Here is a 27437-nt window from a genome sequence, read left to right on the forward strand (position 1 = left end):
CCAATCTAACAGAATCTAATTGACTCACTTTCATTGGGGCAACAGCCTCACACCTCCACACACAGTTCAGAGCCACAGCAAGAGAGGGGCGATTTGGGACTTAACCACAGCGCTGCTCATTTTTTATACCCATGTGCCTAGCCGCCCAAGTGACCTCCCTTTGTTCTCGCGCAGTGCTAGATATTTATTTAGACACAAACCCAGTACTTACACACTTATCCAACTATCGTACATTGAGAGACAACTAACCAAAAAGTACAAGCCAAACCAAATCAATATCAATGTTTCCTCCAGCAACAGCTGTCATCTTAGTACACTATGTGATCAAAAGTATCAGGCACCCCCAAAAACATACAGGCAGGATGACCTGTTGTGGAGTAGGTACTTGATCTGAGTATAACTAAATCTATGGCACCTTAATAGGACTAGAAAGCTCGCACACCTTCGTTGGAAAAGATAGCAGCCGTAAAATGCCTAGCAGTAAGCTTCTAGAGCAAGCTCAGGTAGAATGCGTATGTTGGGTTCAGATTCATTTGCTGGAATCTTAAGGAAAGCAACCCAAACACTAAGTACTGGCAAATCGGTGAGCTAAAGCAGATGACTATGTCAGGCTCAGTTTCACTTGCATCGATTTTGGGGGGGGGGGGGGGGGCTGATCCACCTCCTAAGCTGTGATGGTGTAGGAGGCTAGTGTCTACAAATCCCATCGGTATGTCACCTAGAGACTGTTGCACTACATTTCGGATCGAGGTGTAAGAGGTACACTATGTGATCAAAAGTATCTGGACACCTGGCTGAAAATGGCTTACAAGTTCGCGGCGCCCTAAATCGGTAATGCTGGAATTCAATATTGTGTTGGCCCACCCTTAGCCTTGATGACAGCTTCCACTCTCTCAAGCATACGTTCAATCTGGTGCTGGAAGGTTTCTTGGCAGCCCATTCTACACGGAGTGCTGCACTGAGGAGAGGTATCGATGTCAGTTGGTGAGGCCTGGCACGAAGTCGTCGTTCCAAAGCATCCCAGAGGTGATCTATAGATAGGATTTAGGTCAGGACACTGTGCAGGCCAGTCAATTACAGGGTTGTTATTGTCGTGTAACCACTCTGCCACAGGCCGTCCATTATGAACAGGTGCTCGATCGAGTTGAAAGATGCAATCGCCATCCCTGAATTGCTCTTCAACAGTGGGAAGTAAGAAGGTGCTTAAAACATCAATGGAGGCCTGTGCTGTGATAGTGCCACACAAAACAACAATGGGTGCAAGCCCCCTCCATGAAAAATACGACCACACCATGACACCACTGCCTCCGAATTTTACTGTTGGCACTACACACGCTGGCAGATTACGTTCACCGGGCATTCGTCATTCCCACACCCTGCCATCGTATCGCCACATTGTGTACCGTGATTCGTCACTCCACACAACGTTTTTCTACTGTTCAATCGTCCATTGTTTACGCTCCTTACACCAAGCTGGGCGTCATTTGGCATTTACCGGCGTGATGTGAGGCGTGTGAGTAGCCGCTCGACCATGAAATCCATGTTTTCTCACCTCCCGCCTAAGTGTCATAGTACTTGCAGTGGATCCTAACGCAGTTCGGAATTTCTGTATGACGGTCTGGATAGATGTCTGCCTGCCGGCCGGAGTGGCCGTGCGGTTCTAGGCGCTACAGTCTGGAACCGAGCGATCGCTACGGTCGCAGGTTCGAATCCTGCCTCGGGCATGGATGTGTGTGATGTCCTTAGGTTAGTTAGGTTTAATTAGTTCTAAGTTCTAGGCGACTGATGACCTCAGAAGTTAAGTCGCATAGTGCTGAGAGCCATTTGAACCAAATAGATGTCTGCCTATTACACATTACGACCCTCTTCAACTGTTGGCGGTCTCAGAAACAGAAAAGGTCGGCCTGTACGCTTTTGTGCTGTACGTGTCCCTTCACGTTTTCACTTCACTGTTACATCGGAAACAGGGACCTAGGGATGTTTAGGAGTGTGGAAATCTTGCCTACAGACATATGGCAAGTGACACCCGATCACCTGACCATGTTCGAAGTCCGTGAGTATCGTGGAGGGCCCCCCATTCTGCTCTCTCACGATGTCTAATGACTACTGAGGTTGCTGATTGGAGTACCTGGCAGTAGGTGGCAGCACAATGCACATAATATGAAAAATATATAATATTACTTGAAAATACAGCTCTTCGGTGTTTTCAAGTGATGATATAAATTTCGTCTACGGTTGCTGCATTATCGGCCATGTTCAAAATTGTAATATGAAAAACGTATGTTTTTGGGGGTGTCCGGATACGTTTGATCGCATAGTGTACATTGCTGTAAAGCTAGCCACCTTGTTTTAGCAGGTATTAAAATTTTGTATTTCTTTTGGCTTATAATTCTTGTAATGAAGAGAGCATTGCTTGTTTTTCGTTGCTGTGGCTAAGGTAGGAAGCTATGTGTCTTATTAAATAATCTACATTTCTCGGCAGCTACATTGCAGTTTTACTTGCGGCAATGTGCAAGGAATTACATATACATTTAATAGAAAAACAATACGTCATCTGCTTCACCTTCCAATTTCATCAACGAGCAGTTTTCCCGTACGTACGGTCGCAGGTTCGAATCCTGCTTCGGGCGTGGATGTGTGTGATGTCCTTAGGTTAGTTAGGTTTAAGTGGTTCTAAGTTCTAGGGGACTGATAACCACAGCAGTTGAGTCCCATAGTGCTCAGCGCCATTTGAACCATTTTTGAAGTTTTCCCGTACCATCACGCTTGCAATATTTTTAGCTGGAATATTTTTCTCGTGAAGGATGTGGTGGCTGTATCAGACAGTACTTGTGCAGTATAATTTGTGGCATCTAACGTCCGTGTGAGAGTACGGTTTCTCTCTTCAGAAAAATATCTAACAACTACGTAGGCCTACACCATTTTTTTGTTTTTTGTTTTTGGTAGTGTTAGTGCCTTCGTCTACAAATAATGAAACCTAGCGAATTTGCAGAATATCGTTCAATTTATCGGACTCTGTCCGCCTCCTTAGCTGGATGGTAACGTGCTTGCCTCCCATGCAGCGGGCCCGTGCTCGATTCCCGACGGGGTTGGAGATTTTCTCCGCTCTGGGACTGGGTGCTGTGTTGTCCTCATCATCATTTCATCCTTATCACTGGCACGCCAGTCGCCCAATGTGGCGTCGACTGAAATAAGACTCGCATTCGGCGGCCAAACTTCCCTGGATGGGGCCTCCCGGCCAGCAATGCCATACGATCATTTCATTTCTTTTATCGGACTCCACGCAATTAAAAAAATATTTGTACATTTTGTTCTACAAATTTTCATCTTTTGGGCAATTTTAAAACCAACGAAAATGTCTTTTATAAGCTCATCTACTACACGATTTGTTATTGACAAGAATAGTGAGTGCTCACCAAATGCTATCGCCAGTTTTATTTCAGCAGCTTTGGTGTCCTCTTCGAGCTTAAGACTTGCTATGCGTGTAGCAGGTAGATGCACCCACAATGAATCAGTGATTGTTTACTAAACTGTGAAACTCCGCCCGCATCTCGTGGTCGTGCGGTAGCGTTCTCGCTTCCCACGCCCGGGTTCCCGGGTTCGATTCCCGGCGGGGTCATGGATTTTCTCTGCCTCGTGATGGCTGGGTGTTGTGTGCTGTCCTTAGGTTAGTTAGGTTTAAGTAGTTCTAAGTTCTAGGGGACTGATGACCATAGCTGTTAAGTCCCATAGTGCTCAGAGCCATTTGTGAAACTCAACTTTTGTGCGAATCGTGATTTGCGTGTTTCAGTGTTATCTTCTTCCAGCATAAAAACTAATGTCACACGTCCAGAAACGAGCACGGTAATTGCCCTTGGGATCTGCTGTTAATCATCCTATAAAGTGTTCTTCCTCTTGGCACACTTCTCTAAATTTCTGTTTTGAGCTTCGACTGTCACTGTTTTATAAATCTTTTATTTTTTGTGCTGAAGCCATAATAAAAAATGCTAATAGTGCAATTACACACAAAAAAAGCCTTAGACGCTTATGTTAAGGCTAAAAGAACTGATTTATGCGAGCTGTTTATCCTTTATTTTCAACATGTGAACATATAACAAAGACAGGAACACAATCGCCGTCTCGAAGTTAAGAATGTAGCTGTGGAAGTAGCAATGGTGCAGAGATTACAGTAGACTGCCTAAAAGTTGCCTGATGAGTCCCTGGTTTCGATTGTCGCATATCGGCGCCATTCGGGGCACTTCGCGTTGATTTCTATTTACGATTGTTGCTGGCAGTTGAAAATGATTGTCTCGTAATGCGCATTCCTGAATCTATGTTACTTCTGTGTAAAATTTGTACCTTAGGAGGCAATAGCTCACCTGCGCGAGGAGCGCTAAGCCACAAACACGTCAGTACTTCCCCTGTCATGTACCCTCTCTAGGCTGTGACATACTTTCCTTCTGCACCTCGGTTCGTCCTTGAGATAGAGCCTTACAGGCCAACTTTCCGTACGCAGTGACAGAAATATACAATGTTTAAAATTTATAAAATTTGACAACTTTTTCTTTTTTAATTTTTCAGTCTGCAGTTTTTCTTTCCTGAGCAAAAAGTCTCTTAGATTTACAGAAGGATCGGATATCCGTCTCTACATTTCGGAAAAAAAAGAGCCAAAAGTCCCTACGCGTAGGTGTATGTCCGTACGGTTCGCAAATGTATGATTCCGACTGCGAAATTTACATTACGCTTACATGCGACACATCTGCCGGAAGACGAAAATCAAATTTCAGAAGCCGTTTTTGCGTGTCGTGTTTACATATCAATGCCTGAAGCGGAGTTGTCAGCCCAGTCAAATATGACGTCTGGAAATCAGCTGTTCCAGTTTCTATTAGTCGGCACAATCACAATTTCTCTTCAGTTAAATATTAGAAGTACACAGCTTCATGCTCACTGTAATATTTCTACTTCTTCTCTATTGTGCAAAAAGCCTCTCCGTCCATATTAGACGACATTTTTTTTAAAACAATTCGTAACCTGACAGCCCAAGCACATTTCAAAAACGGTTGTGCGTTTACATGATAGCGAAAATCTATTGTAGAAGCGGATTTCCAGAATCGATTTTGGAGATTTTACGTGACCAACCAAAAGCGGTATTCAGCTCGTGGTCGTGCGGTAGCGTTCTCGCTTCGCACGCCCGGGTTCCCGGGTTCCATTCCCGGCGGGGTAAGGGACTTTCTCTGCCTCGTGATGACTGGGTGTTGTGTGATGTCCTTAGGTTAGTTTGGTTTAAGTGGTTCTAAGTTCTAGGGGACTGATGATCATAGACGTTAAGTCCCATAGTGCTAAGAGCCAAAAGCGGTATTGGAAAATCGAATTACGAAATCGGGTTTTGGGAGCGGAGCCCTCGTAAAAATAGTGATTCCTAAGAGTAGCGTGAGATAAAGTCGAAACCATTTTGCCTGATGCAATGTCATTCTTAAATTATTAGTACGATGACGGTTGTTTCTATCCAACAATTCCATTAGGAATTCCAGAGTATTGTAGGGCAAATAACTATTAATTGTTTTCCAGTTATGTGAGAATATCATTTGTAATGACATATTAGCGCGTTGACGTTCAAATGGCCTCTATTTCTGAAACTTAATAATCTGAACTGAGAGCAAAAGCTGATACAAAACAAAATGTTTCGTTATTGTTACCTTTTCAATTTTCTGGTAATTTCCAAGAACCGGTACACACCGAAGTTGCAGATCCACTGCGAGCGAGATGTATCGAACGTTCGGCTCTGTCGATCTCGAAGTGGGTTGGGGTTGGTTTGTTTGGGGGGAAGAGACCAAACTGCGAGGTCATCGGTCTCATCGGATTAGGGTAGGATGAGGAAGGAAGTCGGCCGTGCCCTTTCAAAGGAACCATCCCGGCATTTGCCTGGAGCGATTTAGGGAAATCACGGAAAACCTAAATCAGGATGGCGGGATTGAACCGACGTCCTCCTGAATGCGACTCGAAGTGGGAAACACGCATATTGGTTTATACTTTGACAGCAGAACGTCGGCAGAGAGCAGTAAAATTAGGGCTATGTTTGAATACGACTCGAACTATGCGAGCAGGGAAATCTAAGGCAACAAATAAATAAAACATTACAGTCATGATGCTGTCCAATTCTCGGGCTTTCGCTCGTTCCGCGATCTAGTGACGTCTGATGGTTCTCTCTCCAAGATGATTTTTGCCTCTGTAATTGATTCTAGCGATAAAAATTACAGTCACTTTAGTACGATACATTTCTGTAGTTCGACGTTTAATTCTTGAATGTTTCATGTTTTGTCGTCTTTCAAACCGATTAAAATCTGGGAACCTGTTTATCTTTAGTCTAATATGTGAACAGGAATTGAATCGCTAATATGCAGCCTATTTGGTAAATCAGAATCGCTAATATGCAGCCTATTTGGTAAATCAGTACGTCTCATAAAAAATAAAATATTATACTGTGTTCAGTCAAGTAATATTTCTTGAAGGACATTTTCGTCTTTGTCTGTTATCTTTGCTTAATCAGCATAAATATTTATATATCCATACACACCCATACTGCATGACAACTCGTAAATTTGTTCAAACAAATTATGCGTTTGTGCAGAGGTAGGATTTAATACTATTTCCTCCTATGTTTCATGAAATCGTCAGTTTTTAAGCAGAGTCATAGCTTATTGTCGTGGTTAGTTCGTACTTCCTTGTGTATCCCTTGCACTCACGCCGCGTGTGTTTTCGAACAAGCTTGATACCATATCGAACGCTGCGCTGTTTCCGGAAATATCGAGCCCGTTCGAACGCTGGTATCATTTGCCCAACCCTAAGTAAAATATTACTTCATGGAGGTACATGTTTCGGATGAGGCCAGCGTGATGAGTGTATCTGGTTCTCATACGTGGAAGGTGTTGGTTTCACGTTTGGACGATCCAACTAAATGTTTGGGATTTTGTTGGAATTATGGACTGTGTCCCAGTCGCGATGCGAGAAATTGCGTGCACTGTGGCGCCGCACATTCAGTTACCCTGTGCAAGAGGGAAGTCATCACAATTATCCTTATCAGCTCACGTGCAAACAAAAAAAAAAAAAAAAAAAAAAAAAAAAAAAAAAAAAAAAAAACTAGTGACTGGTTTTCGACGTGCATCGTGACGTTCAGTACCAAGTAGTATCTTTCTGTTTTCAATTTGTCTGTCTTTTGTCGTGTTACTAGTCAACATATAGAGAGTCGACTTTCACTATATGTCGAAATGTGTCAGCAAGTTCGATTTGCACAGATTCTTGGAAATTACCAATTTTTTCCCAGGGTCAGGCTTTGAAGTCTCATTCTCGACTATAGTTGTTGAGTCAGAGCAACACCACCTAGAGAGGTGGTCGGAGTCGGCGATTCGGCGCTCAGTCTCTGGCTGTCGTTGACTGACAGAGACCTTATTGCCCGTAACCGTGACTCCGTAACTACTTATGCTAGTTTCAGTAAATACACTTGGTGAATTAATTTATATTCCCAACAAATGTGTATGGTGTATATTGATTAAAAACTTAGGCCTTACGCTAAATTCTCGTATGCTTGCATACGACATTCGCTTTTGCCCCGCAACTCGTAAAATGATAAAGTTCTCGTATGTCAACGACGGCTCGGGCACCACCCAAGCGCTGTGCCGTATGTTATGCACTGTTGGAGTACGCTTCCACCAACTCACCAAGGAGTGTTGCAGTGTCCTTCCCCTGAAACACAGAAAGTGAGCTACCACATGATACTCTCATTTTATCAGTGATTTTCGTCATTTAACTGTTGCCTCTATTACACCGTGATTCGTGGATTTCAGTGTGTAACATGACCGAAGACCCGTATACACGAATACTTGCAAGCAAACAAATAATGAAATACGTTACTTAATTTTTTATATTTTATTGCTAAAATATCTACAGAAAACTTAAAGATAAAGTGCAACATTTGCATAAAATGCCTTTCAATTTTTTATATTACTATACAGTACTGTATATTATTTATAAGTAGGTGATGTGCTTTCTCTCAGAAAAAAATACAGTTAAATATTTTCTGTAAATTAACTGCCTCCTGCAAAATCGAACACTAGAAATTAACGTATTGTTGTTAGTCCTTGTGTTACTATGTTTCAGAATGGGTGTGGATCTAGATCTTGCAGTAGAAAAACTAAACATCAGTGGCAGGATTTCAGGGACGCTGACTCTCAGCTTGGATGTACCGTTCCCACACATTTCTCATCTCAGCCTTACATTTATTGAAAAACCTCAGGTGTGGTTTAGTGTGAGAATACTGAAGGTAAGCTAATAACAAAGCATGCTCAGGAGAAATACTTAATCTCAAGTCAGCAATTCGCCCTATTATTTAATTCAAAGTACATTGTAGTTATGTTTGTGGATTTCAAAAAGGCTTTTGATTCTGTTGGCAGAGAAACTATAGGTAAACTAATTCGGGAATTTCGCGTAAAGTGTAAACAGGCAAACCTAATCCGTGAATCACAGTCTGTAAAATAAAATATATGGAGATATTTCACAGCCTTTCAAAATAAAAACAGGTGTGTGACAAGGGGACAGTCTATCCCCAATTCTTTTTAGTAGTGTTTAAAAGAAGAGACAACAGCGAGAGTTTTGAACGAAAAACTCATTGAACTCAACAGCTCGCTTATAAGGTTAGGAAGAGGAAGCAAAAAGATACCAAGTCTTGCGTTTGCAGATGATTTTGCAATACTTTCCGAAAATATGAATCTGTTATAACACAAATAAATCGCCTGGAAGAAGTAGCCAGCATAACTGACCTAAGAATTTCCGCAGAAAAAACGAAATTTTTAACAAACGTTAAGGATGCTCCTAAATTCCTGAAAACAGATATTGGGCAAATAGAGAGGGTAAAAAATTCAAATATCAAGGGGACATAATCCAAGAACATGCTTTGAAAATATCTGCAGTAGAGGAAAGGCTGCATAAAATGGGGAGAGCATATGATATCACCAAAGACCTCTACAATAAAAAATGCCTATCCAAAAATGCAAAAATAAGGCATTACAACACAGAATGAAGCTGGAATGCCTATATGCAAGTGAGTACCTAGCATTAAACCATACAAATTTAGATAAATTAGAAGTGCTGGATAGGCGAATTATAAGGAAAATATTAGGGCCACAAATCACAGTAGAAGGTCGAAAATTATGAAGGAATGCTGAAATATAGAAAATATTTCTAATGTAATGAGAAAAAGAAGACTCATGTTTTTTGGACATTTATTTCGAGTGCAAGACAGTAGACCAACTAACAAGTTTTTCAAATATTTGTGGGGTAAGAAGTCCACAACAATATAAGTCGACGAAGTAAAAAGTATTTAGAAAGAAACAATATAAAAAAGAAGACAAAAACAACAGAGAAACCTGTTGGGGAAAAAGTATTGAAAATGGAATGATTCCAAGGCAGGGTAGCCAAAACGGCAGGTTCAAAATGGTCTGAAGACAGGAAGGTGAAAGCGCACTGGAGGAAAAGAAAAGAACGTATAACGAAGAACTGAAATTAGAACATGGGATGGCCTATTCACAGTAAAAGAAAGAAAGCATATTTTCCATCTGACTGCTAAAACTGAAACATCTTAGTCAGGGTTAACAGCATGCCAAGTAGTTGTCAAAATGAATATTGGGCTCTCAGAATTAGAACGCATTTCCTGGAAGATAAACAGAAAGTGAACAGTTTGAAAAAAGAAGGGAAAGTTGGCAGAAGTAAAGAGAGTCAGAAGCACTTGGCAGTGAGGACTTTTAATCATGTTCAAAAGATTCATGTATTTTTCAGTTAGGTCTCATTTTTGGTCTATACAGTTTTATATAGTTTTACTAGTAGGCCTAAATGGATCCCATCCCTGAAGTCCAATTTCAGATCTGCGAAATACATACTATTACTGCTGAAATAACCTCTTCATTGGACTCAAAATTTTTGTGGCCACAAATGCTTAAACAATTCATGCTTCAGGTCCCTAAGTTTTCACATTCTCATAACACATCCATGGATAGGTATATTACCCTTATGACAAAAATATGTGGTTTTCTTTTGCAATCAAGAGCCCATGTGACATTGGTTTTAATTTAGTTGATCAGTAGACTTGCATAATATTGATCAATTATTGTTTTCTCCATTGCAATCTAACCAATAAGAAGAATCCATTTACATCCCAGGAAGTATTAGCCATAACTGTGATGGTCTATTTTGAAGGAGACTACCAGTTTGCACCCATTACTGTTTCATTCCTCATGTGATTATAGATTCAGCTATCAGTCTATTTCTCCCCTTTGACTAGTGTGCCTTTATTAAGGAGAACATCATCACAGCACAAGCTTTATGAGCTGGCAGTGTAAAGGAGAATTGAGCAATTGTAATTAATTCATTAAATTGTTCTTCACTACTACACAACTCAATGTACTGCCTCTATTTCTTTTGGCTTTATGCCCCTGATTATTTTATCATTTAGCATGTTGCACAACTAATGTAGAATTTAGATTTGTTCTTTACACTTGTAGAAGACTATTCATGAAGTGTTTGTATGCAATGTTACATAGATAAATAAAATTTCTACAACTATGTTATCATTTGCTAATCTGTATTTTGTATATGTACATGTGGATGTGTTTTTCTCTTTCTGTGCAAATTAAAACAGTGCCTGTGTGAGAAACTTCATGTGACATTCAATCTTAAAGCTTTCATCACAACAAAACTTCTTAATTAAATGACTTTTTATTTGTTGGTTTATTTCTGCTGTAATAGAAATCATATTGTGAACATGGGAGAATTGTAAGCTAGCAAAGGCTGAGCTGTATCTGTTTCTAGTCTGTACAGATGATGGAGGTTCCAGTACTGAAGACATGGCTACATTCATTGGTGTTGGAAGCTTTAGTGTCTGCATTAGTGGATCCTAGCTCTCTAGAGCTCAATCTCTCTCCATCTAATGCACCACCGCGTCCACCTGGTAGGGATGGAACAGAAGCTGCCCAGGCGAAAGGTGTGCTTACTGTCACAGTATCAGTCTTATCAGGTCAGTGGACAATTCAGAGGGATGATGTTTCACATTTTTATATACAGACAAGTAATCTAATTGTGCATGACCTTCGAAAAATATGTCCAAATCTATTGGTAAAATTTTATAGCTCAAGACATTAGCAAATAATAAAAAAATAATATAAAAGTCCACCATAATGACAAATGTGTTGAGTTACTACAATTAAGTATATGATGAGTAAGTAACCCTAAAAATTGAAACTTCTTGGCAGATTAAAACTGTGTGCCCGACCAGGATCAACCTGGAACCTTTGCCTTTTGTGAGCAACTGCTGTACTAATTGAGCTACCCAAGCACAACTCACAACCTGCACTCACAGCTTTACTTCTTACAGTACCTCATCTCCTACCATCCAAATTTTACAGAAGTTCTCCTGCCTGCCATGCAGGACTAGCACTTGTGGTAGGAAGGACTTTGTGGGGACACAGCTTAGCTACAGCCATGAAATTAGGTTGTGAGTCAGGCTTGGATAGCACAATCAGTAGAGCACTTGTTCACAAAGCCAAATCTCTCAGCTTCGAATCCCAGTCTGCCACATGGTTTAAATCGGCCACTCTGCTGCAGAGTGAATATTCACCATGGGAACCAAAAGCTGGTAGTATGAAGCTGAACTTTTATTAATATATGAGGGCCATTCAATAAGTAATGAAACACTTTTTTTACTGGATGCAGGTTGGTTTTATTCAGGATTTCAATACACCATGTTATTCCCCAGTCTATGGCTACAAAACCATATTTTTCAACATAATCTCCATTCAATGTGAGTGCCTTACACCCTACTGGAAGAGCCTTTACGTCTACATGGTTCCACTCTATTGGTTGATGTCAGAGCCAATGTTTTGCTGCATTATAACCTCCTCAACATCCACCTATTAATTCCTGCAAACTGCATCCTTCATTGGACCAACAGATGGAAGTCGAAAGATGTGAGACCCCGTCTGTAGGGTGGATGAGGAAGAATAGTGAAATGGTGTGTTTGAGCTCCACTTGGGTATGCAGAGCCATGTGAGGCATTGCAATATCACAGAAAGGACAAATTCACTTGCATTTTTGCAGCAATGGATACACCGAAGTCATTTCTTCAATTTCCTGAGGTAGCGCAATACACTTCAGAGTTGATCGTTGCACCATGATGGGGGACATTAAACAGAATAACCCCTTTGGGGTCTCAGAAGACAGTTGCCATGACTTTACTGGCTGAGGACATGGCTATTAACTTTTTCAACAGTGTGGCGTCACTCCATGGATTGCTGTTTTATTTCTGGTTCGAAGTGCTGAGTGCGTGTTTCATTTCCTATTACAGTGGTCAGCAAAAATTGTCATGTTGAGCCACATAACACACAAGTAATTCTGCACAGCTGGTTCCTCTATGTTCTTTATGGTCTTTTATTGGGTGATTAGGAACCCAGCAGGCTCACACCTCTGAGTATCGGAACTGGTGGACGAGTGTGTCAGCAGTACCAACAGAGACATCCAGTTGAGCAGTGACATGTTGGGTTTTGATCCATCAGTCACCTTGAATGACAGCGTCCACACATTCCAACACTGCAGGAGTCACAGGTTTGTGCAGCCCACTGGCAAGTGGGAGATTGGACAGGTTTGCATGACCGTGTTGTAATGAAGATAGAAGCCTCACCCAATGACTCACCATACTTTTGTTCACTGCCGGGTCTCTGTATACATTTTACAAGCACCTATGAAAATCTGTGGTGTTCTGTTTTCCCACCAAAAGAAACTCAATGACAGCTTTCAGCTTGGAACACACCTCCATTATACACTCCTGGAAATTGAAATAAGAACACCGTGAAATCATTGTCCCAGGAAGGGGAAACTTTATTGACACATTCCTGGGGTCAGATACATCACATGATCACACTGACAGAACCACAGGCACATAGACACAGGCAACAGAGCATGCACAATGTCGGCACTAGTACAGTGTATATCCACCTTTCGCAGCAATGCAGGCTGCTATTCTCCCATGGAGATGATCGTAGAGATGCTGGATGTAGTCCTGTGGAACGGCTTGCCATGCCATTTCCACCTGGCGCCTCAGTTGGGCCAGCGTTCGTGCTGGACGTGCAGACCGCGTGAGACGACGCTTCATCCAGTCCCAAACATGCTCAATGGGGGACAGATCCGGAGATCTTGCTGGCCAGGGTAGTTGACTTACACCTTCTAGAGCACGTTGGGTGGCACGGGATACATGCGGACGTGCATTGTCCTGTTGGAACAGCAAGTTCCCTTGCCGGTCTAGGAATGGTAGAACGATGGGTTCGATGACGGTTTGGATGTACCGTGCACTATTCAGTGTCCCCTCGACGATCACCAGTGGTGTACGGCCAGTGTAGGAGATCGCTCCCCACACCATGATGCCGGGTGTTGGCCCTGTGTGCCTCGGTCGTATGCAGTCCTGATTGTGGCGCTCACCTGCACGGCGCCAAACACGCATACGACCATCATTGGCACCAAGGCAGAAGCGACTCTCATCGCTGAAGACGACACGTCTCCATTCGTCCCTCCATTCACGCCTGTCGCGACACCACTGGAGGCGGGCTGCACGATGTTGGGGCGTGAGCGGAAGACGGCCTAACGGTGTGCGGGACCGTAGCCCAGCTTCATGGAGACGGTTGCGAATGGTCCTCGCAAATACCCCAGGAGCAACAGTGTCCCTAATTTGCTGGGAAGTGGCGGTGCGGTCCCCTACGGCTCTGCGTAGGATCCTACGGTCTTGGCGTGCATCCGTGCGTCGCTGCGGTCCGGTCCCAGGTCGACGGGCACGTGCACCTTCCGCCGACCACTGGCGACAACATCGATGTACTGTGGAGACCTCACGCCCCACGTGTTGAGCAATTCGGCGGTACGTCCACCCGGCCTCCCGCATGCCCACTATACGCCCTCGCTCAAAGTCCGTCAACTGCACATACGGTTCACGTCCACGCTGTCGCCGCATGCTACCAGTGTTAAAGACTGCGGTGGAGCTCTGTATGCCACGGCAAACTGGCTGACACTGACGGCGGCGGTGCACAAATGCTGCGCAGCTAGCGCCATTCGACGGCCAACACCGCGGTTCCTGGTGTGTCCGCTGTGCCATGCGTGTGATCATTGCTTGTACAGCCCTCTCGCAGTGTCCAGAGCAAGTATGGTGGGTCTGACACACCGGTGTCAATGTGTTCTTTTTTCCATTTCCAGGAGTGTAGATGCCGGTTTGAAAGCTATGTATAGTGCTTTCACCTAACGGAACTTCATGAAACTATAGGGGCTGAAGAAGGAATATTTCTTGATATCCCACAAAAAAATTCCACATTTTTTTCAATTAAAATTGGCTGAAGGAAAGAAAAAGATTAGTTATTGAACGTGGCTCGTACTTTTATAGGTATCTGCTCTGCTAAAATGTGTTGCCTTGTTCAATACATATTTCTCTTCTTATGTTTCTAAAACATTTAGGCTGAACATAGTTAACGTTTTTTGTATCTGTATATATGGAGGACTCAATAACATAGAGTGCTTAAAAGCATGGTGCATTCAGAAAGTTGCTATGCACTGGACTGTGGATGTAGTTGATATTGGAAGTTCAAAACAAAGTTGACAGAACTGTTTTTCATATATATGTGATTTTTTTTAAATAATGGAAAATCCGGGATGGAATAATAAGGGAGTTAATTTTCATAAATAGTCTTACAGTCAGGCTACAGAAATGTTTTTCTTTAAATCAGCTTCAGCTGGGTTGAGTATGCTGTTAAAAAGATAATCATCCTTTGCACAATAATGGAATTTCACCAATGCAAAGCTTTTGATATGGATGAAATCCACTATTGAATGGTCTCCCTCTCTCTTTTCTCTTCTTAACTTTTTTTACAGAGGAGCTGTTACTAAAGCAAAGCATCCTCAAAATGAAGAGAAAATTGCCTCTGGGCATAATTTGGCTGAAAACTGGAGTGTTTAAGATTAATCTCTGGACTAATACTCAATAATTTTCAGCTTTTTCATGAGCCAGAAACACACAAAATAACAATTTAGTAATACATTTCCTCAAATACTGTATCTCCTGTATCTCTCCACCTTGACAGTTGAGACTGTTATGAATCTGACATATTTACTTTGATATGTAAATGAAATCTGTTGGTTCCTTTTCAGATTTCGTCATATCTTCTATTTTGGATATCAAGAAAAATGGCTGTATGCTTGAATCTTTATGTAGACCACGCTCTTGTCTTGAAGCTGAATTTACAAATAAATGCACAAATGGACAAAAAAATCACTTGTCTTCTAGTCAGGCATACTGCTAAAGTAGTTCAGTTCCCAAGCATTTTGCAGTTGATTTCATACACTTCTGATTCTAAATAACTTTCATCTGTTGTACTGACAGATGGATGTGTTGTACCAGCTAATGTAGACAGATCGAGACCATTACTTCAAGATTCTGTTGAAGAATCATGACTCTCGTCACAGTCAAAGAGTTCAGTCTCACTATACTTGAAATGTGAATCTCAAAGATTTCTTGGCTCTTCGTGTTAACATGTCTGGAACATGGAGGGTTCAGCAAGGCAGCACAGATTATCATGTCTAAAGCACCTGGATACAAGGAGCGGTGATACACTTAAACATGTCTAGAGGAACTGAGTGGGAGCTGCACCATGTGTTAACATGTCTACTGCAGTCAAAGGGTCAAGTGATGAGCTTCGGATCTATGTGTACATCTCTATAGTTTCACTTCATGGGACACTATATTTTTCAATCGTTTTTCAAATCTCTGTAGGTACACTTCCTCTGTGTCTTGCGAATGTATCTAGTTTTGGGCTATCTCCTCTACATTAAATAAATCTTACAGATACTTTGTGCAACCCTGACATTTATTATTTTTAATACTCAAGCTTCTAAAGATAAACTTAATTTTATGCCTAATGCTTTTATTAGTCATGGATATATATTGCATGGAAGCTTTATGAGACATGGTCATGTTCTTCTGCACTTATAATGAAACTAGCATCTTGACTACAAAATATTTATTGTAGTTGCTACTCACCACATAATGGAGATGCTGAGTCACAGGTAGGCACAACAAAAAGACTGCCAGAAAGTGAGCTTTTGGTCAAGCAAGGCCTTTGGCAAAAATAGGCAACACACACGCACATGCGCGCGCGCACACACACACACACACACACACACACACACACACACACACACACACACACACACACACACCACACATCACACACACACACATTGTCACAGTCTCTGGCAGCTGAAGCCAGACTGTGAGCAGCAGTGCATGATGGGAGGGGCAAATGGTTGGGGGTAGGGAGGCATTACATTCTCCACCAGGCTTCGACTACCTCTTGTCATGCCCTGAAATGAGAAATATCCTACCCACTATCCTTCCCACACCTCCCACCGTGGTATTCCGCCGCCCACCAAACCTACACAATATCCTCGCCCGCCCCTACGCAACCCCTGCTCCCAACCTCTTGCCTCTCGTCTCATATCCCTATAATAGACCTAGATATGGGACCTGACCCATACGTCCTCTCACTACCACCTACACCAGTCCGGTCGCAAATATCACCTATCCCATCAAAGGCAAGGCTACCGGGGATAAGTCATGTGATCTACAAACTTTGATACTTTCTATGTGAGCATGACAACCAACAAGCTGTCTACTGCACGAATGGCCACTGACAAACTGTGGCCAAGAAACAGATAGACCATCCTGTTGCTGAGCATGCTGTCCAACACAGTGTTGTTCATTTCAGTGACTGCTTCACAGCCTGTGCCATCTCGATTCTTCCCAACAACACCAGCCTTTCTGAATTACGCAGATGCGATCTCTCCCTGCAATATATCCTATATTACCGTAACTCTCCTGGCCTCAACCTTTATTAGTCATTGCCCCAGCCCCTTCCCTGTTCCCAGCCCAGCACTACACAGCCCTCTATTCCACCAATGCACCCAGTCTTTTTACTTCTCTCGTTTTCTACTACCCCTCTCCCCCTACCCCTCTCCCCCACCCTCCGTTCTGGCTGCACTTAGCTGCCCTACCCTCTCTCCACCATGTCCCTGCTCACTGCCACAAGCAGCATTTTACCATCCCCACCCATACACTACTAGCCCTCCTCCTCCTCACCCCAGCATCCTCTTTACCCCTACCACCCGGTTGCCTCTCCCATCATGCACTGCTGCTCACAGTCTGGCTTCTGCTGCCGGAGACTGTGGTCATGTATGCATGAGTTGTGTCAGCATGAGTGTGTGTGTGTGTGTGTGATCTATTTTCGACAAAGGCGTTATTTGCCGAAAGCCCTCTTTTTGTTGTGCCAATCTGTGACTCAGCATCTCTGCTATATGATGAGTAGCAACTATCCTTTTCATGATATATTACATTCCATCCTGGATTTTCCATTTTTTGATTTTCCAGACAATTCATTCTTAATTCGAGTTGTCTCAACAGAGAAATTAATGAAAACTGACATTAATCTACACTGTTGAGCCAAATCATTGTACCAACTGCTTTATAGCTTGTTTGTCTGTCTTTGGAATGAAATACATCACTGATTTTGCATATCAGGGATCCAACAGTTTGTTCATAGTTTTGTGGAGGTATGTGGCATTAATTAATAATGGGCCACTGATTTGCGTATGCAACCCAGATGGGTTACACTGGAACATCCAGCGGAATTGGTCACCAAGACATCAACGTGAGTTCCCTATAATGCTCCTCAAACCACTGTAGTGCAACTCTGGCTCCATGACACAGATAATCATTCTGCTGAAAAATGACATCGCCATCAAGTAAGACATCAAGCATGAAGGGATGCAAGTGGTCTGCAATTTTGATTACTACCACAGGTCTCACACAAGCACAGGAGAATGTCTCCCCTAGCATAATACTACTCCCACCAGCCTGCATCCATGATGCACTGCATGTTTGAGCCATCATTCACCTCACTGTTGGCATTTGTGGAGACGCCCAGCGACCTAGTGTAGCAAATATGTGAATCACCCAAAGAGCCGACACATTTCCGTGGATTGATGGTCAAATCCCAATGGTCCCGTACCCACTGCAATCATGATTGATGATGTCATAGGCTCGACATATGGGCGTGTAGGGGTGGTCTGCCTGCGTAGCTCCATGTTCAACAATGTATGATAAAAGATGTGCACCAAAACACTTATGTGTGCACTAGCACTGTGCTCTTTTGGCAGAGATGCCATAGATCACTACTATTCAGCTTTCCAGAGCACACAAGTCTCCAAATCCCACTTTCCGTGAAGAGTCGTGGACATCCAACCCTTTAGCACCTGGTGGTAGTTGTATTCTCCCTCTACTTCTTTCCATAGGTGCTTTTAACAATAGCATCTGAACGTTCGACCAACTCTGCCATTTTCGAGATACTCGTTCCCAGGCTCTGCATAATAATGATCTGACCTGTGTCAGAGTCACTTATCTCAATGTATTTCCCCATTTTCAGCCCATATTTTCACTAAGGTGATCACCTGTCCATGTCTGCTCCACTTACATACTTTTGTTACTGTGTCATGTGCTTGCAACATCACCAGGTGACATCCAACATTACGATGGGCAGTGGTCATAATGTTTTGGCACATCAGTGTAATTCTCTTCCATTGCACATGTCACATTCCTTTTTACTAACCTAATATGAATATTTCAAGAGAAACATGTTACATTCTATCACTTATTAAACCATGTGCAGTATTAGAGGTATTTAGTGTTATATAGATGTACACTGACAGTTCTTCTTTTTATGTGCTAACAACAAATGATATAGGAAGGGGATTGAAAGGATACCAGTTGCTAAAGCTTCTGGTCTTCAGAGAGCAGCAGATAAAGATGCAGATATAGAAATAACATGTCTGTAGTATTTGTGCAACAGTTATTTTTCCTGAGGTGAAGACCAGTGTTTCGTACTTTATGTAATTCTTTTGCTTTCATATAATAATTTTTTCCATGGCTTCATTTACTTGTAGTGAACTATAAACACAAAAAATTAATATATTGGTATTGATGTGATCAGTATACATATGGGAATCAGAATGTCTAGTATCTTTAATTTTTTCTGTAGGTGCCCAGCAGTGGGAAGACAGTACTGCTCCTCGATGGCTAGTTCTTTCACTAGGCGGTCAACGGAGGCGCGTACTCCTGGGCACAGAACCCTGTTGTTGCTCATTCCTTGTAGGTTCTCTGCAACAAGACATTCTGCTTGTGAAAGTTAAGTCTAAAAAGCTTATCAATACAGTTACAATCATGCAGTCTGAGCTCCCATTGGCCAACCTCAACCTGGAAAATTTAACTATGTAAGTTTCATATCTGAACTTAAAAAATTACTGTATTATAGCAGAGCCTACATTATATGCTATTGTAATTGCTACCTTCTCCATGTGTCAGTGAGAAAAAAAAGAAAAAAACAATGTACAGGGAAAGAAAATACCTCAAAATTTTGGATGAAAACAACCACAAAAGAAACAACATACTTTCATGCAAGAATTTATTTTACTATCAGATAGAAACAGAGTTTATGGTCACTCATAGAGGCAGTGACCCTGTAGACCAGTGGAAGAAATAGGCCATTCTGTGTAGCCTAAAATGGCAGGGTTCACATGGTCAGCAGATGACCAGAAGCTAAGTCCAGAATATATTGAAGGTTGTCATAAAGTGTGAGAAATCCATCCAATGAGTAATCCAAATCAGGAACATTAAACAGTCACGATAAATCAGTCGGCATGGGATGCTACCTTTGCCTTTGTAGAATGCAAGGAAGTAAATGCTGTTCTGTTGGAGCAGCATTTACTTATAGTATTGTGCCAGTGGCCACACCCACCTCGTGTCAGTTGTGACCTCCACAGCTAGTGGCTGGACAGCCCGAGTATCTCTGACTGCATGTACATGTCAGTCTTTGGGCTGTGTGGAGAATCTGAATTGCTAACAGACACTTGTCCTCTGTGATAGATTTGTATTTTATTGCCTGCATGACAATGTGCAATGTTTATTGATACAGCAAAAGAATAGTTAACACATACAAATAAATGCAAAATTTGAAGGTTGGCACAAAATGTGGTCCACAAGGTTTCCACTCCAGTCAATCACAAGTCAGATTCATTTGTGGGGTGGCGGTGCCGTCTTTCTACGAGAGCCTGAAACTATTTTTGCAATCAGCCAGAAAATGAAGGAGAATATGCTGACCATAATTTCCAGTCTGCAAGTCGACATTCTTCTTTTTCTCACTGAAAGAAATGGTTCTACTCTCTGTTTACTCAACAGGATCAGGAACTATGACTATAAATGAAAGTTTATGTATTTGTTAAACTTTCACATGCACAAAATAGTAATATTCCTGATAATAATAATAATAATAACAATGTCTCTATCATAAACAACGCTATGAGCAGTTTAGAGGCGACCTCTACGGTAAGTTCCCATTAAATGGTCATTCACCCTGACTTCTGATAATCAAAGTTAATTGCTCACCACAAAAGTGGAAAATAATCTCACATTATGGGTGGCACACAAACAGTTACTTCGACAAATTCTAAGCAATCCAGGATGGTGTATTGTTGTTGTGATTTCACTTTCTATTTATACCGAAAACATGCGTTTATTTGCAGCTGGGCTGTGATGTCACCCGCGACAGCAGGTAAGCTGGCGTTTGACTGACACAGACTGTATGGTAGTTGGGTTCAAAGTGAAGTCTCATCACTGCCTCTCAGGCCATATTTATATATGGGTGCAGCAGATGGCTGAAGGAAACACCTGCCATCATCCGCTCTATCCCCAAGTAGCAGCATCTAAATGGCCGCTCTCTTGGACGCCTATCATTTCATAACTCAGTTATGAATCAATTTACAATCTTCGTAATTTTTGTATGAGTGGAGTTAAGTTGGCTTCAATCACAGAAAAGTTTCAGCGCGCCTGCTATAAACTTTGCTGTCTAGAATTTTTAGAATGGAAATGCCAGTAGAACATGACCTTTGAACTACCTCTTTAAGAGACCTTTGTATTGACTGATATTTGCATCAAAGTCTTGAAACTTGCTATAGCTCTATTATTTAATAGGCTTAATCAGGTGCTATAATCAGAACTTTCTAGCATTAACATTACTGATAGTTAATATCTACTACAAATAGGGACTTTGTTCCAAATTTAGTTTTCAGTAAATTACTCAAAAGTATTAGAGGTAGCCCAATGGAGTTACATAGTTAAGGTTTTTATGTCAAACTGACACTTCATACCAATTATCATCCTTCTAAATGTAATATTTAGCACCTCCTCCTCCTCCTCCTCCTCTTTTTTTTTTTTTTTTTTTTAACACACAAATTTTGACCACAATATTATTCCAATCATATTGAGAGTTGTAACGGTTGATTCTGACATACATTTGCACATTCTGACCAACTTTTGGGAGCGAGGTGGCGCAGTGGTTAGACACTGGACTCGCATTCGGGAGGACGACGGTTCAATCCCGCGTCCGGCCATCCTGATTTAGGTTTTCCGTGATTTCCCTAAATCGCTCCAGGCAAATGCCGGGATGGTTCCTTTCAAAGGGCACGGCCGACTTCCTTCCCCATCCTTCCCTAATCCGATGAGACCGGCGACCTCGCTGTCTGGTCTCCTTCCCCAAACCAACCAACCAACTTTTGGCTTTATTATTTGGTGCCACTTGCTTTTTTATTTAAGGATACAGGGTACTTACAAATTGTGGAAAAATCAGAATTTTTTATGACTTAATTAAATTCTATAGTCCTTACTGATTACTTTGATATATACATTATAGGGTTTCAAATGAAAAATGACCTATACAGGGTGTTACAAAAAGGTACCGCCAAACTTTCAGGAAACATTCCTCACACACAAATAAAGAAAAGATGTTATGTGGACATGTGTCCGGAAATGCTTAATTTCCATGTTAGAGCTCATTTTAGTTTCGTCAGTATGTACTGTACTTCCTCGATTCACCGCCAGTTGGCCCAATTGAAGGAAGGTAATGGTGACTTCGGTGCTTGTGTTGACATGTGACTCATTGCTCTACAGTACTAGCATCAAGCACAACAGTACGTAGCATCAACAGGTTAGTGTTCATCACGAACGTGGTTTTGCAGTCAGTGCAATGTTTACAAATGCAGAGTTGGCAGATGCCCATTTGATGTATGGATTAGCACGGGGCAATAGCCGTCGCGCAGTACGTTTGTATCGAGAACGAAGGTGTCCCGACAGGAAGACGTTCGAAGCAATTGATCGGCGCCTTAGGGAGCACGGAACATTCCAGCCTATAACTCGTGACTGGGGAAGACCTAGAACGACGAGGACACCTGCAATGGACGAGGCAATTCTTCGTGCAGTTGACGATAACCCTAATGTCAGCGTCAGAGAAGTTGCTGCTGTAAAAGGTAACGTTGACCACGTCACTGTATGGAGAGTGCTACGGGAGAACCAGTTGTTTCCGTACCATGTACAGTGTGTGCAGGCACTATCAGCAGTTGATTGGCCTCCACGGGTACACTTCTGCAAATGGTTCGTCCAACAACGTGTTAATCCTCATTTCAGTGCAAATGTTCTCTTTATGGATGAGGCTTCATTCTGACGTGATCAAATTGTAAATTTTCACAATCAACATGTGTGGGCTGACGAGAATCCGCACGCAGTTGTGCAATCACGTCATCAACACAGATTTTCTGTGAACGTTTGGGCAGGCATTGTTGGTGATGTCTTGATTGGGCCCCATGTTCTTCCACCTACGCTCAATGGAGCACGTTATCATGATTTCATACGGGATACTCTACCTGTGCTACTAGAACATGTGCCTTTACAAGTATGACACAACATGGGGTTCATGCACGATGGAGCTCCTGCACATTTCAGTCGAAGTGTTCATACGCTTCTCAACAACAGATTCGGTGACCGATGGATTGGTAGAGGCGGACCAATTCCATGGCCTCCATGCTCCTAACCTCAACCCTCTTGACTTTCATTTATGGGGGCACACAACCCCGGTACCAAAAGTAGAGACTCTTCGTGCTCATATTGTGGATGGCTGTGATACAATACGCCATTCTCCAGGGCTGCATCAGCACATCAGGGATTCCATGCGACGGAGGGTGGATGCATGTATCCTCGCTAACAGAGGACATTTTGAACATTTCCTGTAACAAAGTGTTTGAAGTCACGCTGGTACGTTCTGTTGCTGTGTGTTTCCATTCCATGATTAATGTGGTTTGAAGAGAAGTAATAAAATGAGCTCTAACATGGAAAGTAAGCGTTTCCGGACACATGTCCACATAACATATTTTCTTTCTTTGTGTGTGAGGAATGTTTCCTGAAAGTTTGGCCGTACCTTTTTGTAACACCCTGTATATACCAAATTTTAAAGTTATGGTCATGTATACTGCTACACCTCCTCTATTTTTGTTACAGAAACCAGTATAATTTCGAAAAGAACTGTGAACTTTCTGTTTCCAGCAATTATACGTATGATACATTGTATATGTTGATAACAGTGCAGGTTTCTAGTGTCTGTAAATAATTATCTTTGCTAGTATTTTCTATTGTTTCACTGAAACAGTTTGTTCTCTTGTTACTGAATGTTTGTTGCCCAAGTGCTACATATGTTTGTGGAAATACATATCTTTCAGTGTGCAATAAATATGAACATCAAGAAATTTAATAGAAGGAAATTTCGTGGTAACAAGTTCACAAACAAAGCAAGCCACACTGTTGAAAGTAACCTATGTATTAGTTCTTCAGGGAAGAAACTCCCACATGGCACACCTTCTGGTGATTCAAATTTTTGTGTTAACAATGATGCTGTTTGTAGTGGATTTGTTTTTGTTGATGCGGGAATCTTACCTTCTTTGAAAAAGAAAGTGGTGAAATGTAAACAATGTGTGATGGTGTAGGCTGTCTGGAAATAACTGAACAACAAAGTAGCAGGAAGGGTTTAGTGTCAAAATTAGTTATTCTGTGTAGATCTTGCAATAAATCTACCTCGAAAATGACTTCAGACATTGTGCATAATTGATATTATGTGAATTTGAAGTTAGTGTATGCAGTACATGCAATAGGAAAAGGAAAAAAAGGCTGCTCAAACGTTTTGTGGTTTGATGGACCTTGCTCCTCCCAGTAGGTTCAGCAAGTACATACACATACTTTTAGGTGCCTTGACAGTTGTGTCTAAAGGATCTATGAAATGTGCAGTAGAAGAAACTGTATATATTAGTGGAACCAGGGACATTGCTGTTGCACTTGATGGGACATGGCAACACCGAGGACATCCTTCCTTGAATGTTGTTGTAAGTGCTACATCTCTGGAGAATGGAAAAGTGGTTGACGTTGAGTGCTTATCTAAGTAATGCCACATCTGCCATTGTACCACTGAAGGACATAATGAACATTAGTGTTCTAAGAATTTTGATGGTTACAGTGCAGGTATAGAGTGTGGTGGAGCTCTAAAAATATTTAAGAGGTCTGTGCCCGTTTATAACATTAGACATACAAAGTACGTAGGTGATGGGGACTCTAAAGCATTCAATAAAATTAATGAGTTCAGTGTTTATGGTGATACCTTGGTAACAAAACAGGAGTGTTATTGACCTGTGCAAAAGAGAATGGATGCTAAATTGAGGAAGCTACGAAGAGAAATGAAAGGAAAATTGCTATATAATGGAAAATCTCTTGTCTGGCCAAGGAAGATTGACAGAAACTGAAATAGACCTTCTTCAGAGTTATTATGGACTGGACATTAGATGAACTGCACCTCTGAATGATGTTACAACAATGAGAAAAGCTGTATGGGCCACCTACTTTCATAATTTATCCACAGATGACCACCCTGTTCATGGACTTTGCCCTAAAGGAGCAGATTCTTGGTATGGTTACCAAAACGCAAAATAAAGTGGTCAAATATACCATCATAAGAATTCTATTCCTGAGTCTGTTATGAATGAAATAAAACCAATTTTTAGAGACCTGAGTGACCCTGTCTTGCTTAGTAGGTGTGTTCATGGGGGCACTCGGAATACTAATGAAGGTTTCAACCATTGTGTATGGGAAAGATTACCCAAGAATGTTTTTGTTGAACTAAATACATTAAAAGTTGGTGTACTAGATGCAGTGATATGTTTCGCTGATGGAGTGACAGGAAGATTGGAAGTCCTGAGAAATTTAGGCATAAAATGGGCTCTAATATGGAAGACCAGTTGCTTGCACGTGACAGACAACGGGTGCATGGAGCTGAAAGATTTGCTCTTCAAGTTACCAAAGAAGTAAGAAGTGCTAAAATGAATGCCAAGAGGAAGATTGAAGATGAAAAAAAATGCTGCAGGATAAAGACTATGCTTCAGGAATGTTCTGAGGCACAGTTTAATTGGACTTATATCTTCATTCACAATTTCCTGCAAGTTGTATTTTTCAGAATTCAGGTACAAATATTTCCTAAAGTTCATAAAGCATTGCTCTAATTTTTTTCTGTAACTTGCAAGAGTCCATACTTACATAGTAAACCCAAGCTTTATTGCAGTATCAACTAAATTACAGAAAAAAATAACATTTCATTAGGAAAAAAAGTATAAAAATCAAAATTTAAGATGTGATATTTTTGTATCCTTGTTATATTAATATACATAATAGGTGGAATTAAATAGGTCTAGTACCTCAGCCATCATGTCATGCATATCTGGCAAAAATTTGGTCTCCTTTAAATGTATATCATTGGAGTAAATAGTACCTCAATTTGAGGAAGCATTTTGGAAAAAAAAATTGCATCAATTTCTTTGTAATTTTTTTTAATAACCCTAAGCAGGTTAAAAAATATTCAAAATACTTCTAATTTGTTTAGAAAGTGTGCTGCATTACCTGATATCAAAAAAAATCTTTAAAACATATACATTATAAACAGTGCCTGAAAGAAACAGGTGTTGATTTTTACATAATACTGAGTCGGAAAAGTACCCTGTATCCAAAAAATTATGTACACTCCTGGAAATGGAAAAAAGAACACATTGACACCGGTGTGTCAGACCCACCATACTTGCTCCGGACACTGCGAGAGGGCTGTACAAGCAATGATCACATGCACGGCACAGCGGACACACCAGGAACCGCGGTGTTGGCTGTCGAATGGCGCTAGCTGCGCAGCATTTGTGCACCGCCGCCGTCAGTGTCAGCCAGTTTGCCGTGGCATACGGAGCTCCATCGCAGTCTTTAACACTGGTAGCATGCGGCGACAGCGTGGACGTGAACCGTATGTGCAGTTGACGGACTTTGAGCGAGGGCGTATAGTGGGCATGCGGGAGGCCGGGTGGACGTACCGCCGAATTGCTCAACACGTGGGGCGTGAGGTCTCCACAGTACATCGATGTTGTCGCCAGTGGTCGGCGGAAGGTGCACGTGCCCGTCGACCTGGGACCGGACCGCAGCGACGCACGGATGCACGCCAAGACCGTAGGATCCTACGCAGTGCCGTAGGGGACCACACCGCCACTTCCCAGCAAATTAGGGACACTGTTGCTCCTGGGGTATCGGCGAGGACCATTCGCAACCGTCCCCATGAAGCTGGGCCACGGTCCCGCACACCGTTAGGCAGTCTTCCGCTCACGCCCCAACATCGTGCAGCCCGCCTCCAGTGGTGTCGGGACAGGCGTGAATGGAGGGACGAATGGAGACGTGTCGTCTTCAGCGATGAGAGTCGCTTCTGCCTTGGCGCCAATGATGGTCGTATGCGTGTTTGGTGCCGTGCAGGTGAGCGCCACAATCAGGACTGCATACGACTGAGGCACACAGGGCCAACACCCGGCATCATGGTGTGGGGAGCGATCTCCTACACTGGCCGTACACCACTGGTGATCGTCGAGGGGACACTGAATAGTGCACGGTACATCCAAACTGTCATCGAACCCATCGTTCTACCACTCCTAGACCGGCAAGGGAACTTGCTGTTCCAACAGGACAATGCACGTCCGCATGTATCCTGTGCCACCCAATGTGCTCTAGAAGGTGTAAGTCAACTACCCTGGCCAGCAAGATCTCCGGATCTGTCCCCCATTGAGCATGTTTGGGACTGGATGAAGCGTCGTCTCACGCGGTCTGCACGTCCAGCACGAACGCTGGTCCAACTGAGGCGCCAGGTGGAAATGGCATGGCAAGCCGTTCCACAGGACTACATCCAGCATCTCTACGATCGTCTCCATGGGAGAATAGCAGCTGCATTGCTGCGAAAGGTGGATATACACTGTACTAGTGCCGACATTGTGCATGCTCTGTTGCCTGTGTCTATGTGCCTGTGGTTCTGTCAGTGTGATCATGTGATGTATCTGACCCCAGGAATGTGTCAATAAAGTTTCTCCTTCCTGGGACAATGAATTCACGGTGT

General features: G+C 42.4%; 1 protein-coding gene across 1 annotated transcript in view; it reads left to right on the top strand.

Annotated features, from left to right (window-relative positions):
• Nucleotides 1-27437, top strand: part of LOC126263538 (uncharacterized) — a 222218-nt gene that overhangs the window by 26560 nt on the left and 168221 nt on the right. Inside the window, exons 3-5 of the mRNA XM_049960661.1 lie at nucleotides 8134-8296; nucleotides 10837-11041; nucleotides 19143-19374. Coding sequence (XP_049816618.1) covers nucleotides 8134-8296; nucleotides 10837-11041; nucleotides 19143-19374 — 600 coding nt within the window. The remainder of the gene's footprint in view (nucleotides 1-8133; nucleotides 8297-10836; nucleotides 11042-19142; nucleotides 19375-27437) is intronic.

The sequence above is a fragment of the Schistocerca nitens genome, chromosome 1, assembly GCF_023898315.1.
Source record: "Schistocerca nitens isolate TAMUIC-IGC-003100 chromosome 1, iqSchNite1.1, whole genome shotgun sequence".
Taxonomy (NCBI): domain Eukaryota; kingdom Metazoa; phylum Arthropoda; class Insecta; order Orthoptera; family Acrididae; genus Schistocerca; species Schistocerca nitens.